This window comes from Neovison vison, chromosome 3 (genome assembly GCF_020171115.1).
Source record: "Neovison vison isolate M4711 chromosome 3, ASM_NN_V1, whole genome shotgun sequence".
NCBI lineage: Eukaryota > Metazoa > Chordata > Mammalia > Carnivora > Mustelidae > Neogale > Neogale vison.
Window position 1 is genome coordinate 31,527,234 of NC_058093.1, and position 16,356 is coordinate 31,543,589.

Sequence of the window (16,356 nt, forward strand, 5' to 3'; positions counted from 1 at the left end):
CCATAGCCATGGACAAAGGGCCTCCAGTCTCCTGCCATCCATTGGGAAGAATCTAAAGCCTTACGTAACCTGAAGACGATCTACAGACCAGCAGCATCAGCAGCATCTGGGAACATGGCTGAAACCCAGAGCCCCCGACCTGACTTCTGCTAACCCCCAGGTGACTCCCATGAGATTTCTACACCCCTTCGTACTTAGGAAGCACTTTTCTGACTCTCCATTCTAACAAGTGTGGATCGTTTTCTTGAAAATATTCATGATGCTCCTCTGGAAGCCATACCTCATCCGCAAGCAGCCACTTATGTGAACCTTAACCAGACGCTCTAAGAGAAGCCTTCCTAAAAATGAAGTTTATTTACCCTTCAAAGCTTCAAAGTTCTCAAGCAGTGTAGATGGTCTGAAGAACTTCTTAGGGGGTTCCTTCCAAATTAGCCAATGCTGCTTGTATTCACCTGGTCTAATCGTTCTCCAAGTGAACAAAAACCTGATTTTACAAACCAGTGGAGCAGAGTCTCTCTTTGGCTAGAAGAATGAGTCTCAGAGAGTGTGTTTTATTTCTTCATTAGTGTGCCGTCACAGTGAGCGATCACTAAATGCAGGGCTGCATAAGAATGCTGGGGTTAAAGATAGCATAATGAACAAAGAAGGTGCCTGATTATCATGGCTGTCAGCACAAGGGAATTGGGTTTGTCACCTGGCTTAACCAACTGGCAAGAACTGATTAAAGGCTGGAATCAGTTTGAAAGGATCCCTGATGTTTATGTTCCTTTCCATCCCCACATCTTGTCAAAAGAATCCGATAAAGCTAGGGGTAAGGCAAGGGGGAAGGGCTTCGTTCTGTTGGGTTATCTGAACAAGAGGTTTTTTGAGAAACTCCCACTGGCTTCTCTACTAAAATGCCTACTAAACCCTGTCCCACAGAACTTTCTGCGACGGCAGCAATACTCTATAGCAGAAGGGCGTCCAGTATGGTCACCGCTAGCTACACGTGGGCTTTCAAGCCCTTGGAATATGGCAAGTGTAAGTGAGAAAGTGAGTTCTCAACTTGACGTTAGTAATTTTAAATTTAAAGAGCCACATGTGCCTAGTGGCCCTAGTCGTGGACAGTGCACAGGGAGAAATCTAGAGTTAGCCATAAACTAGAATATTCTGCTGCCTAACTTACTGGTATACCTATTAGCGAAATACGGTCTTGCCCTTAATGATCCCAGTCTCAAAGGAGGTCTTAAGTAGTTAATGCCTATTAAATAATAATAATAAAAAAAGAACTTAAAAATAAACTCTGTACAGAAGTGGTCTCGATTTTGTCTTTACAGTACAATTTATGGGGGCAACTTTTTAAAAATACTGATGCCGGAGCCTATCCGCAGAGATTCTGGATTGCTGTGCAGCCACTGGGTAATTAGACTGCACAGTCAAGTGACAAAGAGCAGCGTCGAGAGGCAGTCAGATGCACTGGCCAAGTGCTCTGGAGCTAGTCTGGGGAAGCAGTGATCAGCTGGAGGTAAAGATGGGGACAAACATTTGCTAGATTCCTACCATGTGCCAGACCTTTACAAATACTTTCTTATTCAACTCTTAAAACAACCCACTTGAGAATCCCATTCGACAGAAGAGTACGCTGCGGTGTGGGACAGCTGAATCACCTCAGAACTGTGTGGTGTTAACAACACTGCACCTCGTCTTAACTCAATAAACGTCAGAATAACGCGAAGCGCTGGAGTCAGGGACCTGTAGGCAGAGTTCCAAGAGGATGGAGCAGGAGAAAAAAGGACCACATACTGCTTTGGTATTTTCGTGGAGCTTTTATCAATGACACAAAGAGCCCCCGGTCTTCTTCTTTAGACGTCGCTGAAAGCAATCTGTGAAAACTGCACAAGTTACTTTAGTTCTTAAACCTTTTGGTGCCCCCAATTGCTGAAATACGTATTTTCCTGTTCTCATTTGTATCCTCACGATAAAGCCAACAATTTATTCCCACATAAATGTAAGAATGCCAAGGGCTCAGCGACCACACTTAGACACACATGGCACAGCATTCCAGTAATTTAGGCAGGTGAATCTGTGGTCCCCGGAAACTTCCACACATTAAAGCTGCAACAGTTAAGTGACTGGCCCGTGGTCATAGAAGGCTACAGGACAGATCAGAACCATGAGACTAAAAATACCTGGGAACAAGACCCGGGCCATCTCACCATCAAAGATGAGTTTTATAAAGATCATAACACAGTCAAGCCTCAACCTGGGGAAGGCTCTATCTGTATGAACAGTAGGTGGTGGACTACATGTTCCAAGTTAAAGGTCATCACACTCTCCATCACATTGTCTGCCCCCAATACTGCCCTTTGAGTCTGCTACCGTGTCCTAAAATCCCACACCTGGGCAACTGTTGGAAGCCGGTGTGGACACAGGAGAGTTGACCATCACCATCATCACACATCGTGGAACGCAGGATGGGGATACTCAGAAAAGAAAAAGTCTGGGACTTGAGCTGGTCAAACATCCATGGCTATCCAAAGAAAGTACTTAGTTTAGGGAAGCCACAGAAAACGGAAATGAGAAAAATCCATGCCCGGGATTCTGGGCTGACCCTAGCCAATTCCTTCCCTCTGGAGGAAGTCTGTGTTCGATCCGGGGGAGGGGGCAAGAGAGTCTGCCAGTGATCAGAACTACAGGAGTCGTGCATCTCTATCACCAAGCTGGCGTGGAGCCTCGGGTGTGTTCCCTACTATCTCTGAGCTGGCAGTTACCTCGTCTATAAAATGAAGATAATGTCTATTTTACAGATTTGTTATAATATGAGCCCTGTGATAAGGTTTCCTGAAAGCGCCTGATACGTTACCTGGACATGATTATAAAATGGTTCTTATTGCTGCTGCTGTCGTAATCTCTGGCTAGAAAAGAAACTCGGGGGACACCTGGGGGGCTAAGTTGGTTAAGCATCTGCCTTCGGCTCAGGTTATGATTTCAGGCTCCTGCGGGGAGCCTGCTTCTCCCTCTCCTCCCCACTTAAGCACTCTCCTCTTGCTATCTCTGTCTTGCTCTCTCAAGTAAATTAATAAAATCTTAAAAAAAAAAAAAAAAGGAATTCTGGAGAGTATGTCAACCTCACTCAGCACAACTGGGATGGGTCTGAAATCTCTTCCCACTCCCTTTAAAGGTGACACTTGACTGAATTAAGACAATGGCCCAGAGCCGGTCCACGAACCCCCAAACCAGAAATACTTCTATTTGAAGGGATGTTGGCTCCAGGCTAGCCAAGATGGAATTTATAATAGGGAACAAAACAGTAACAGTCATAAGCACAGTAAAAGCTAAAATATATTGAGTAACATCACTTTACGCATTTTTTTTACTATGTAACCAACATGAGGGCATTAATACCAATGGTGGAGGTACTGTTATTAATCCGTTCTAGAGATGGGGAAACGGGAGGCTGAAATTTCTGGGTGGGCTGGAATACAAAGCCCAAACCTATGGGAATCCTGTGTGCCTGACCCTGGGCTTCATCTCTCCATACACTGACTGACCCAACAGAACACCATGGGTGGAACACCTGGACCCGCGACTCCCTGTTCTTGTCAAGGTCACAGCCACCGCAGGGTCTGTGAAGCCCACAGTGCACGTGAAAGAAATGGCAACACTAGGAGCACTGTCCACAGGAAGAAGTATGAGAATGGATTTCCCTGCTCTTCTGCATACCGAGGTGCCCTCCCCATCCATTCATTAGCCCAGCACTTACTGAGTGCCTACCATTAAACAGGCATTTATTAGGATCCAGGCCTCAATGTTAGGAACACAAAACTATGGGGAAAGAAGGAAGAAAGGTAAGGACAACACAAGCCATGACGTCAGTGCCCAGAACTGAAACCACAGCCCACACGTCATCCTGTCCTCGGAATCCTGCCCTGTACCTGTTTCCCCCGCAGCTGTCAGGCTTCCAGAGACTGCTGGAGGAAACGATAAAGCCTTTTGGAAATTTCAGTCTCAGCTCTAATTACACTGTCAGATTACAACCCCTGAATGTCTCTCCTCCACAAAGCAGTCTGTGGGCAGCTGTGTGCTTCAAAGGCAACCAGAACGGTGAGAAAGACCCTTGTTCTCATAAGCATCTCCCCGCTTTGATTAAGAAAAGATTCATAGTTGATTTAATCTGCCCTTTACATGGTTATCATGGGAGAAGGCTTGGCAGTGCCCTGCTAGGTGGTAACGCAAGCTGTTGGCATCAAAGAAACAGGATGGAAGAACTTACGTGTGCAGGGCATAGAGGCTGCATCATTGTCGGCTCTGAAAAAGCCTCGGTCGCAGGTGCACGACGTGGCTCCTTCCCAGACTGAGTAGCTGTGGGGTGGGCACTTGGCACAGGTAGCATCCGTGGAGAGGGCCTTGTAATATCCAATTTTGCAGGCTATGGAAAAGACGGAGAAAAAACCAAAATAATAAAACCACTGCTAACAGAGGAATGCAAAAACGTCATCTCCTTGATTCAGAAGAAGGGAGACATTTCTGTTGACTGCCAGAGATCACCTGGGTTCAGAGGCAGGTAAAGCAACCAAAAACATTAGTTAATTAATTATAGTCACTCTTTAAATCGTTATGTTCCTGGTCAGTGGCAAGAGCCCTATGAAGGAAATGCTCTTAAAAGCATGAATAAAATTACAGTTAAGTTTAGGAAGTCCTTCCTAGGTGCAGGTACGCTGCTTATACGCACAATACGGTCTCATCCCTACAGCACCTTTTGCAAAGGCACTGTAATTAGCTCTACCTTAGAAATGAGGAAGACCAGCTTTTAACAGGACATTTCTGATACCAGACCATGCATCAGGTAAATGTCAGGGACCAGCTTTGAGCCAAGCCTTCTGCCCCTAAAGCCTATACTCTTGGCTACATGCTATGGAATCTGAGAGCCTGGTCTTGAACCAACAGTTGGAAGTGTATCCAAGCTCTAACAAAATATTACTGCCGATTACTTCCTTATTTCAGGTACAGAGGGAACCAAAGCAAAAGACCAACAAAGGCAACCAAGCATTTAAAAAAAAAAAAAAAAAAAAAAAGGAGTTGATGAGACATGGTCATAATTTCAAGGTAGAGTAATATAAAGTCTTAACCACAGATTGTGGAATACAATATGCTAAGATTTTTTTTTTTAAGATCAGCAGATATTTTATGTTGATTTTCCAATTAAGGAAACCCTCCTGTTTCTCCCTCTCTCCATTTTTTCAACACCCGCCTTGTTCCCCATGCACGCACACCCTACGTGGTTGCTACAGAGAACATGGACCATATAGTTCTTTATGCACCTGACATGCTTTCCATGACTTCATCTTTGAAAACATCACACTGACACCGAAAACTGCTTTTACTCATGTGGAAAATCTCAATAATTCTGTGAAACCTCACAATAAAAAATAATTAATAGGGCCTTGCTTGCCCCTTTTTCCTCCCCTATGCCCTTCACCATCACCTCCCAAATCTGTCTCAACCTGAAATAAAAGTTGACCAACACCATCAGTATTAAACCCACAGTGACAAAGCCAATCAAAATCAAGTTTTTTCAGAAGACCAGAGGATTTTTTTTTTGAAGGAAAAAAAAAAAAAAAAGGTACAGTCACCCACAATTTTTTCAGTACGATTCACTTTCAATTTTCTCCATGGATCTCATCCTTAATCTGTTCCTCCACTATCAAAAATGCAAGCCAGGAGAAGGACTCGTCAGACATTTTCCATCAGCCTGACCACCAAAGGAGATCCACCATGCCAGCAACCTGGCAGATTTTTCAAATGAGTAGATTAAAAAAAAAGGGGGCCCCATGAAAAGTGCTTGATTCTCTGAGGAGATACAGCCACACCGGCTCGTCTCATGACTCAACAGTCAAGCGTCTGTACGGCTTCCAGCTCAAGTCTGTTCCTCCCTCTTGCACATCCTGTTGGTATTTTCTTAATCACGCTCTTGTGATGGCAAGCGGAAAGGGAGCTGAGCAGAAGCTCTAGAAAGGCACACAGTTACTTCATTATGATTAACTCAAGTTGTTTATGGAATTTCCTTTAACGAGCCAAAACTTTATGATGTGTGGAGCACCAACAATAAAAAGCGCTGGGAGATCAATCTCTGCCTTATTTGCCTTCATCTTTCACTGGACCGGAGAATCTTAGAAAAACAAGTTGCTCCAATGACTGAGATTTATGTGTCTCGAGTTTATACACATCATGTAATGAGGTATGGTTCCATATGCAAGGTGCTCGTTGGTCATGCTCAAGATGGCCCTAGGGTTTTGATTAAACTCAGCCACACCAGCTGTGGGAGGAAGATGCACCAAGGGTCAAGCTTGTCCTTCCCACATCAAACACGATGGTCCCTGAACGCAGAAACAAATCCACTGGGACCTGTCTTGCCACTCAGTAACACCCACAAAATCAAGTTGTAGAAACCCCGTGTTAGGTTGGGTGATGCTAGGACTACTGAGAAGGCCTAAGTCGTTTTTATTTTTCCACATCTGGATATGGGATGAATCTCTCCACATGCCTGAGGATCATTTATGTACCTCTCTTCCACCAGGCATCAAAATCTAACATCTCACAATGGAAGTGGGAAGACGTGACAAGAAAAACGGGCCTGTGATGGGGTCACTGCCATGTGAAAAGAGAGCCAATTCAAAAAGTTGCAAGGAAGAGAAAAACCGAGAATTCCCATTTCCTCAACTCCTATGCTGGTCAGACCACTCTCAGTTAAAAAAAATCAAGTTCATCGTTCACAAAGTCAAATTACAGGATGCCTTGAATTGTTTGAAGTTCAAAAATGAGTTGTATGTTTATGTTAATTTAAGGGGAAAAAAAATGAGATCACAACTTGGTACTTTTTCTCGGTGTCCTTGAAACCTGCATGAATGTATTAGCGAGAGTAAGTACACGTGAATTCACCTGGGGAATACGGAATTTTACACCGATTTTGAAAACTGAAGGCTGCCCTTCTTTCAACACCCAGACTATTTTTACTCCTTTTTTCTCCAGCTTTGACCAGCGCAACCAAAGTACAAAATTGTCATTGTGCTATTCTCGGCAATCTCGCTGCCCCTAACACATTCCTTTGTCTTCAACTACATTAAGACCATGGTATTAATATTTCAGGATTCTTAGAAAGGATCTCTCAAAATATAGTAGTGGTTTTTTATGCACATGGCCATTTTGCTGCCTGCATTCAAAATGACCTACTAAATTGATGGTTGAGTACATTTCTTTGCTCTCATGGCTCAAAGCCGCCCAGCTTCAGTGCATGAATGTGTAAGTATATCCCATATTTATTTATTCACCACTTATTTGCATCTTAAAATTTTCACTACATCTTTCATTCTGAACAAAATCCCCATGAAAGGTGTATTTGGTATAGCAAGCACTGACACGTGTTGTGATTTTCCATCATCCTCCCGTAGGTGAGAACTATTACACTGTGTTTTGGAATGGCAATGACTTCTAAGCAAGTCAGTAGTGAGTCAAACTGTACACCCAAGAGTGTGTGCAATTTCTTCTGCCCCCTTGCTGGAGTACAGTATGAAGGAGCGCCTTATTTGGCCTTTCAAATATGTCACTGTGGAAAGATTAGTTCACATGTGCAGTGCAAACTTTGAATTCATTTCCTTTAGCTTTGCCTTAATTAGTTCTTTCTGCTGACTTTAAATAAAAGGAGAAGATAAATGAGGACAAGAAGAGAAAGAAAAACTCTTTTCTTTTCTTTCATTGCCTCACCCAGTACCCTCAAGAGTGGCATTTTAGGGTAGTCTTCTCTAGAAGCTTCCCTGTGGAATACTTAAACATAATAATTTCTGGTTAAACACAAAACCAAAAATGTTCTGAAGGTAACATAGTAAAAGGCGAAAGATTTATGCGATCTGAAGAGAAACCAGAGTATAGTATCTTTCGGATTTCTTGGTGCATAGATGATTTACATGAGGAGCAGTGCTCAATTTAAGAAGCTGGTTAAACCTACTCTTTAAAAAGATAGTCTATCAATGTTACAATCATTTTCCTCCTCTTTTGCAGAAATAAAAAAAGACTGCCTTTATAGTTCATCTTTAAGCAATTTTGATTTGTAAAAATAGTTAATAACAGCAACAGTGATGACATATCAAGCATTTCTTGAGCATTTATGGAGTAAATATGCATTATTTACTTAATCTCCACAACAACCCTTTGAGCCTGAGGCTTTAGACCTACTCCCATTTTGCAAGTGAAGAAACTGAAGGTTTTGCGTAACTTGCCCGAGGGCACCCAATTAAGTGTTAGGGTCAGTACCTGAACCCAGCTCCTCTTTTTCTGTAGTTTTTCTGCAGTTGGGTTAACACTGACCTTCAGCTAACATATGACACTTAAATAATTGAGTATAAAAGAAGTGAGGATGATCCCAACTTTCATTTGTCCCCGCTGTCCATCCTGTGGCCATTTTCACCAGCCACGCTTTGCAATCTGAGAACCAGTTCCCAATTCAAGGCTCCCGGAGCTGCTGTGGCCATTAAGATGGATAATGTATGCCATAGGCAGCTACTCACCACTTGAGATGTGTGGCTGGTCCAAACTGGGACAGGCTCTAAGTTTAAAAATACACCCTGGATTTCAAAGAGTACTGCAAAAGGAAAATGTCTTACTGATAATTTTTATATTGGTTATATACTGAAGCAATGACATAGTGGGTATATCAAGTTTATTAAATTTAATGTCGACTTTCAGATCTCACTTTATTTATTTATTTATTTATTTATTTATTTATTATATGTGGCTGTTAAATTTAAGATTATCTGAGTGGCTTGACATAGTGGGTTCCTGCTTGGCTGAGCTACTCTCCAGTCGGCCATTTTGTCTCGAAGGGACATGTGCCCGCCATACCATGCAAATGCTTGGTGCCCCAAGTGCTGGGGTTTGTATCACAATCACTTAATTGTATTACAATTAATTGTATCACAATCACTTAATAAAGCTTAGGCCGAGCCCATCTCAGTGAATCTGATTTGTTTCTATTTAAGTGCCGCTCTCCGCCATCTAGCTAATTTGAAAAACCCTAATTTGGGCTAAAATACTAACAAATAGACACGAACGGGATAAAAACTACCTTCTGAGGTAACAAATTTTCATTTTAATACAGAGTCCCCAGAAGGTCAAAGCTGAAATTCCGACATTGGCTCTTTAGGGAAAGTTGAAACGTCTATACAAACTAATTTCCAGGGAGCTTTTGGCTCTGGGGACTCTCCGGGTCCCTCAGGCCTCTTCATGTAGGTATGGTCTTAGGGACATGCTTCCAAACAAATTCTATGGGACCTTTGCCTGGTGTGTACTGGCTACACAGTAGATCTGGTAGCTTTAGGAATCTGCTTTGGAAGTATCTGAGTCACTTTCAAAGGGCATTATCGAATCAGTTCTCTGATTAATTGTTCACTTACTAGACTCTATGAATAGTTTAAGAAAAATAGATGGGAAAGGGAAACAATCTGTCAAATAGGTTTCTGCTTTGAAGTTTTCAACACCACACAAGCCCCAGCCAGCTTAGGGAAGCTGTGAACGTGAACTGATTTCCCACAGAACAGATGGGAAAACGGAGGCAAAGACAATGAGGCCGCTCTACTTTGGGGTCCTTCTGATTATACTATGCTCCCAAATAGCAAAACATGGCCAAGCACTGGCAAATCCACATCGTTCAGCTCATCTGCATTCCACAACTGGTTTTACTGATATGCACTGAGAATATCTGAACACTGAGTCTTTGAAGGAACCTTAAAAATCATCTAGTCCAGGGATTGGCACACATTTCTGTAAAGAGCCAGATAGTTAAAGAATTTAGAATTAATTACCAAGAATATTATGAAGATACTTAATTCTATCACAAGATAAAATAATAACAAATTTTCTTTAATTTTTTATTGGATAGAATTCAAAATATAGTAGTAATAACAAAGTCCTTTTTTAAAAAAATACAGGTTTACTCACGATAAGAATGAAATTCTCATCTAGAGAGATAACATTTCACATAGTGAGGTTTCAAAGAAAATGTTCCATATTATCAAACTGATTGCAAATACCGTCTGTAAAAAACATTCTTAGCTCTGAGACCATACTAGAACAGGTTGCAGGCCTGAGGGCCATACTTTGCTGACACTTGATCTAGTCCAACATACTCCTTTTTGAGATGAATGACTTGCCAGTGGTTCCTTCGAGAGCCTTCCAAGACTAAGTCTGGAATCCAAGGTTCTGTAGTCTCTGTTACTCTGCAATGCCTCCCTTAGTTTTGAACAGCAAAGCTTAACAAAAAAATTTCTTACCATTACTACATGAGTAAACTTAGTATCAACCACCTTCCTGGAAAACTGATTTGACTCATTACTATCACCCATAAATCCACTTTTTTTTTTTTTTTAAGATTTTATTTATTCATTTGACAGACAGAGATCACAAGTAGGCAGAGAGGCAGGCAGAGAGAGCGAGCGAGTGAGAGAGAGAGAGAGGAGGAAGTAGGCTCCCTGCTTAGCAGAGGCCCGACGCGGGGCTCAATCCCAGGACCCTGACATCATGACCTGAGCTGAAGGCAGAGGCTTAATCCACTGAACCACCCAGGTGCCCCTGTAAATCTACTTTTAAGTTGATTTTCTTGGTTACCTGATGTAGCCTGACTTGGGGGATATTCCTCCTGCATTGGGGGGTGAATTTTTTGTAATTAGACATTATGATTGATTTTAACTTTACATTATGTTAAGGTTTTATTTCCTGGGAATCCTGACCTTGAACTATTTTCCTCTGTACACTAAAAGAATGACATCATTGATTTTTGCTTTTAAGACACTCAAGTTATAAAACACCTAAAAGAGTGGTCGAGACGCTTTGCATCTATGACACCTATGAAAAAATATTGCCTTAGCCTTCTGCCAGTAGAGATGGTTTTACTCCCCACCCAACTCAAGAATGTGCATAGGCCAGAGAGTGTTCAAGCACTTTGAAAGATATTACTGGTCTCTTAGGTCATTCTTACCGGGGCCTAAGCTCTAGTTTGGGATACCAGTTGATTTAAAAGGAGGCGTCAAAGTGAAGATGATCTGAGCCCAAATTTGCCTAGGATGCTGAGCTTCTGTTCCAGTAGCCATTACTCTCAGACTTGAATATCCATCAGAATGATTTGGAGGACTTTCATAAAGACCAATTGCTGGACTCCAACCAAGTTTTGGACTGTCTGATTGGGCCTGAGAACTTGCAATCCTTACAAATGTCTAGGCCGATGACAATGCTGCTGGTCCTGACCCTGCACATTGAGAACCACTGCCCATCTGTAAACAGACCCATCTCTAAGTAAAAATGTCAAAGCATACTTCATCTCAAATTAGGTAAAAGTATCTCATCCTTTTCCAGTACCCAAATGCTACAGGGAATGAAAACAAGACATAATTATTATCAGGGGGATTGTAATTGGTTTTGGAGACACGCGAGAGTATGCCAGAAATTTGAAATTTTTTGAAATTTTAAGAATGAATGACTTCCTTATGAAATTGAAATCATTATTCAAACTGGTAAAATTGCATCTTGTACTAATTCCAACATTATAGAACTGAACCTGTTGTGGAATGTCTATAAAAATGGGTCACTCTGGGCCCCCTGGCTGGCTCAGTCAGTGCAGTGTTGACTCTTGACCTTGGCACTGTGAATGCCAGCCCCATACTGGGGGTAGATTATTTAAAAATAAGAACGGACCTGTCTGAATGGTTCAGTGGGTTAAGTGTCTGCCTTCTCGTTAGGTCCTGACCTCAGGGTCCTGGGATTGAGCCCCACATCTGCTTTTCCCTGTGCACTTCCCGCAGCTTGTGTGCGCGCTCTCTCTCTCTCTCTCAAGTCAATTAAGAAAATCTTAAAAAATAATTTTTTTTAATGGATTAATCCAAAAGCCGAAGGAAACTTGCTAAAGTAGCACTACCTCAAACAAGTCGTTTTCCTTGGGTATCAGTACTGTGAATTGATCAGTTTGTTTTGCTCCTGTGCTTCAGAACTATTTCATGGAATGTTTAATTCTTGTTTATTTGATCTAAGAACACTCTTCTGTTATCTGGGTGGCAAGTTTAGGATGGTAAAAACGGGTGTTTGTTGTTATTGTTTGTTTTTAATTATTAAATAGTGGAGCAATTATTTAGGGATCTTTTCTATACTCTGGAGAAAATATTCTGAAAGACAGTTGTTCTGCTTCTGAAAGACCAGAAAATCAGGTTTATCCCATTCATGCTACTTCCCCTCCCGAACTGAGTAATACATGAGAGATGTACAAATGGTTGTGCAGGCTCCGCTCTGGGGCTGGTGGCTCTCAATCTTCAGTCTCCTCAGAATATTACTTTGAAGTAGCTTCTGGGGGGATGGTGAAAACTGAAAGTTTCAGATAAAATGAAAATATTTCACTGGAGTCCCCTTCATCAAGTTTATAAAGGAACAGACTGGACATGTGTTTAGGCAGGATAAGATATTTAAGACAAAGATGTTTCACACTCATCAGCAAGATCGTAAGTGAAAGTCAAGAATGACAAAGGCAAAAAGTAGTTCACTGGTTATTTTTTTATGTCATGTTTTTCCTTTGCTGTCTAATATCTTTTCAGAGCGTGTGATCATTTATAGCAGGGGAAGCAGGGGACAGTATGGGAAAGGCCCACAGTTTGGTCCTGAGTCATAAAGACCTGGTCATAAAGATCTGGTTCTTGGTCCTGCCATTTATTGGATCTGTGAACTAGAGTAAACTTGATGTACTCTGACTTTGACGTTCTCCTCTACAGGGCTGGTGTGATGAGGAAATGAGACAGAAGAGAGGAGTGAAGTTGAACCTGGCCTGTATCAGCTCCTCCCTAAAAAGGCCATGGGTTTTGACTACAGTGTCATGTAGCTGGCCTGCCTCGGATGAGAGTGTGGCTAATCCACGGATCTTACGTAGTACTGGGTCTCATTTCTAAAACACTGCAAGGCAACTTACCCGTACTATTCCATTCCCCCTGCTAACATGATGTAGCAAACTTGAGAGCTTATTTAGTGACTGCAGATAAGACAGGTTATCAGGTAAAGAGAGATCTTTATTAAAAATATGGAAATACATTTTTAGAAGGAATACACTATTGGGTTGGGTTTTCGAGGTTTCTTCTTTTCACTGATAGCTTATGATCCAGACCATCTCTTCCAGCAGCCACAGTTCTGTCTTACTCTCTACATTCCATCTCCTTCTATTGTTTCTACTCTGACTTGGGAGCTAGCTTTCATAAAAACAGACAAAGGAGAAAAAAATGACCAAAAAAATCTATGCTGAAAATTGACTTGCTCTTTCAAGAACAGAAAGCAGTATAATCCCATAAATAGGCGGGTAATTCTAAAATGTCAGATGTAGACGGTTTTCACGTAAGATGCAGTAAATCCTCTGGAAGGAAGTTCACATAAAGCTTGCTCAATTTAAATTAACTCCATAAAAATTATTGAACACAACAAGAAGAATGCAAGGGAGAAATAACTTACTCTTTCCCCCCGCTTGCCCAGAAAACAGACAATCTAATTATGCAAGGAGCTATTTCTCTTTGGTGAATTTGGAGGGAGTCAACTTGAACAACAGAAGGTCCAAAGTAGACAAAAGTTCAATTAAACATGGAATTAATTAGTGGACGCCACACATGAACAACACATCATTCTACCCTCAGAAACTCTGCACGGCCCTACTCCGTATGGTGTAAAGGTACTGATGGGAATGAAGATTGCTGGTTGCCATCTTTGTACCTGCAACTTTTCGCTGATACGCCTGGGGCTCTCCCTCGTGGGGGAATTTTTAAGGGCTCCAGCAAAGGCAATCAGGCTTCCAAATACAGATGTAAGTCACTAGAGTGATAGATAAAGTGAAGGGCGGCTTCAGGATTTTTGGAAAAGACATAATCTATTCTGTTTGTTCTCAAGCCCAGGGGTTGCTAGCAGCTTTGATCACAGCCCAGTTAGCAACTTTTACTTAGTTTGATCATGACAATTCTATCGAAGATGGAGTTACCATGAATTTGTAATGCAAGACAACGAAGCATTGTCAGGCACAAATTATTTCAGCTTGATAAGGGATGACAATTTTAAAATAGAAGGCAGCACAGCGAATTACTATTTGTGATTATTATTGTAATCAAAATAATTTCTTTTCTAATATGTAGTTTGTTAACAGAAAGACTCCTTATTCTTACTCTAAGCCTTTTTCTTATTCTCCCACTTAGGACACTGAAAATTACTATGTAAAAAAGAAAAGAAAAAAATCACAGATTTGAAGATTGCCTTGAAAAACAATATTCAGGAAAACATTCTAATCCCTAGATAACCCCTTTTTCCCCCTTTATCTCATACCTAAATTTTACATGTCAATGACCCTGACTTTCTTTAGTAAACGTTGCAATTAAGGAGACATTAATTTGACTTTCATTTTCAGTGTAAGGATCCTATTGAAGATACAAATTCAATTCAAGTACACTGAGCTGAACTTAATTGAATGACATAATAATATTTTAAGGTTATGACAAAATTTAAGCTTATCAGCTTTCTTAACACATATTAAGAAATAATGAGTGCTAAAAACACAAATGACCACACTATAAAGAAAACAATCAAGAAAAACCAATACTTTAAGATGAGCTAAAGGCAGAAAGTGTTTAATCATGTTTTTAAAAACACCTAATCCCTGCCTTGAACGTGAATGTAAAATTACTGAAAATAGAAGGGAATACTTTTGGAAGATTTAAATAAGCCCAGCCATATAAACCATCAATCCTGGCCACCAGAGTACATCATTCACAGGGATGACATGCAAATGCGAAGCCATTAACACGGAACTTGATTACCCGTGACATTTCAGAGAGGGCCAGGCTTTTTGATGAGTTCCTATTGTCTTCTTCACCCTTTGATATTTGGGGTCCATAAAGACTAGTGGCTCATTACATCTCCACTGATTACAAATACCAGGTCAAGGCACTGAGTAAGGGAAGCAGCTGGTCTTCACTCCCACACCCAACACTACCCCATATGCATCTAATACAGGGTCTGTGCGATCAGCAGTATTATGTAAAAAGTTCCCCTGTTAGAGGTACGTGCATTTATTCATGAATTTCATTCATGTTTTAGCAAGCACTGATTGAGCCTTTACATAAGAACAGTAAATGGTGAGTATTTACTGAGCACATACTAAGCGCTGAAGGGCGAGAAATGTGTTCCTGCTTCCACTGCTCACCCTTACATCTCAGTGGATGTTCTCTGGCAGAGGTGCCTGCAGACTATCATGGGGTCCTTCCCTTTGCACCTGCTTGTAGAAGAAACGGAGCAGAAAAACGGTACCCGAAAGAGTAAGGAATCCTGCGTGGAATACTCCTGAAGAAAAAAGAGCTTAGGCAGGAAGCCCTCTCCCCAAACCCCCGGAAATCAAAGTGACTGTGACTGCCAACTGGTTGCAAACCGCTGTGGTGGGCACCCCAGGCACCCACCACGCTGATTCAGACAAGGACCCTCTTTCTAGGGAGATCACAGCCCGACAGGTGAGAGAAGCGTTTCCTCATTAACTGCACGCACAATCTATACTTGCTCATTTTCTCCATTTAAAAGTAGAGGTGGTAAAGAAGCCTGGGAAAGAATGAAATATGTTCTGAAGGCTGGGCCAGATCAAGAGAAACACGTGTTAAATAATTATTTGATTAACTCCGGCAGCGTGGCTCGTCATTGTCATCCAAACGACTTTATAGCCTGAGTTGTCACAAACTGTGATTTAGGTGCAGCAGTAGTAACTGCTTGGCTCCCCTTCTTCTTTTTTGTTATGCTGATGGAGTCTGAGGATCTCAAAAAAAAAAAAAAAAAAAGCAGCTCTAAAAGACCAACTTCCTCCACATTAGTTATTACTAATGCATTCAGATTCTCTGCTAAGGTTTTTGACCAAGGGGTCCCCTTTGCTGTTTACTTTTTAAAAGTTGAGATTTTTTTTTTTTTTAAAGAGAATTTTAAGAATCTGACTACTCCTAAAAAAAAAAACATTGATTTATATTTCATGGATAGGATCAGGTTAAGCATCGGTTTTTGGCATTCCATGTAGTGGATTAATGACTTTTTTAGAACTACCTGCCAGCATTTAATATTCTATGTGTGTGACTATTCCAACACTGCTTATGTCTGAGGAGAACAAAAATAAAAATTCCCAAGGAGCTCCCAGAAGAGTCCTAGTCTAGACCAAGTGAAATTTATGGGGAATCTTGCACTGTCTGTTTTTGGCACAGTACAGTAGCGACCTCGGAGATCAGAACAAGAACCAGCCGACCAGACACGAGATAACAGTGATGACTTTGCTGTTGTACAAAATCGTGTGTA

At 41.5% G+C, this 16,356-nt stretch overlaps 1 protein-coding gene across 2 annotated transcripts in view; it reads right to left on the reverse strand.

Annotated features, from left to right (window-relative positions):
* The window catches only part of EPHA4 (EPH receptor A4), a 144,239-nt gene that overhangs the window by 73,894 nt on the left and 53,989 nt on the right, over window positions 1-16,356 (reverse strand). For both annotated transcript variants that reach the window (XM_044241685.1, XM_044241686.1), the window contains exon 5: window positions 4,253-4,408. In XM_044241685.1, the coding sequence (XP_044097620.1) occupies window positions 4,253-4,408 (156 nt within the window). The remainder of the gene's footprint in view (window positions 1-4,252; window positions 4,409-16,356) is intronic.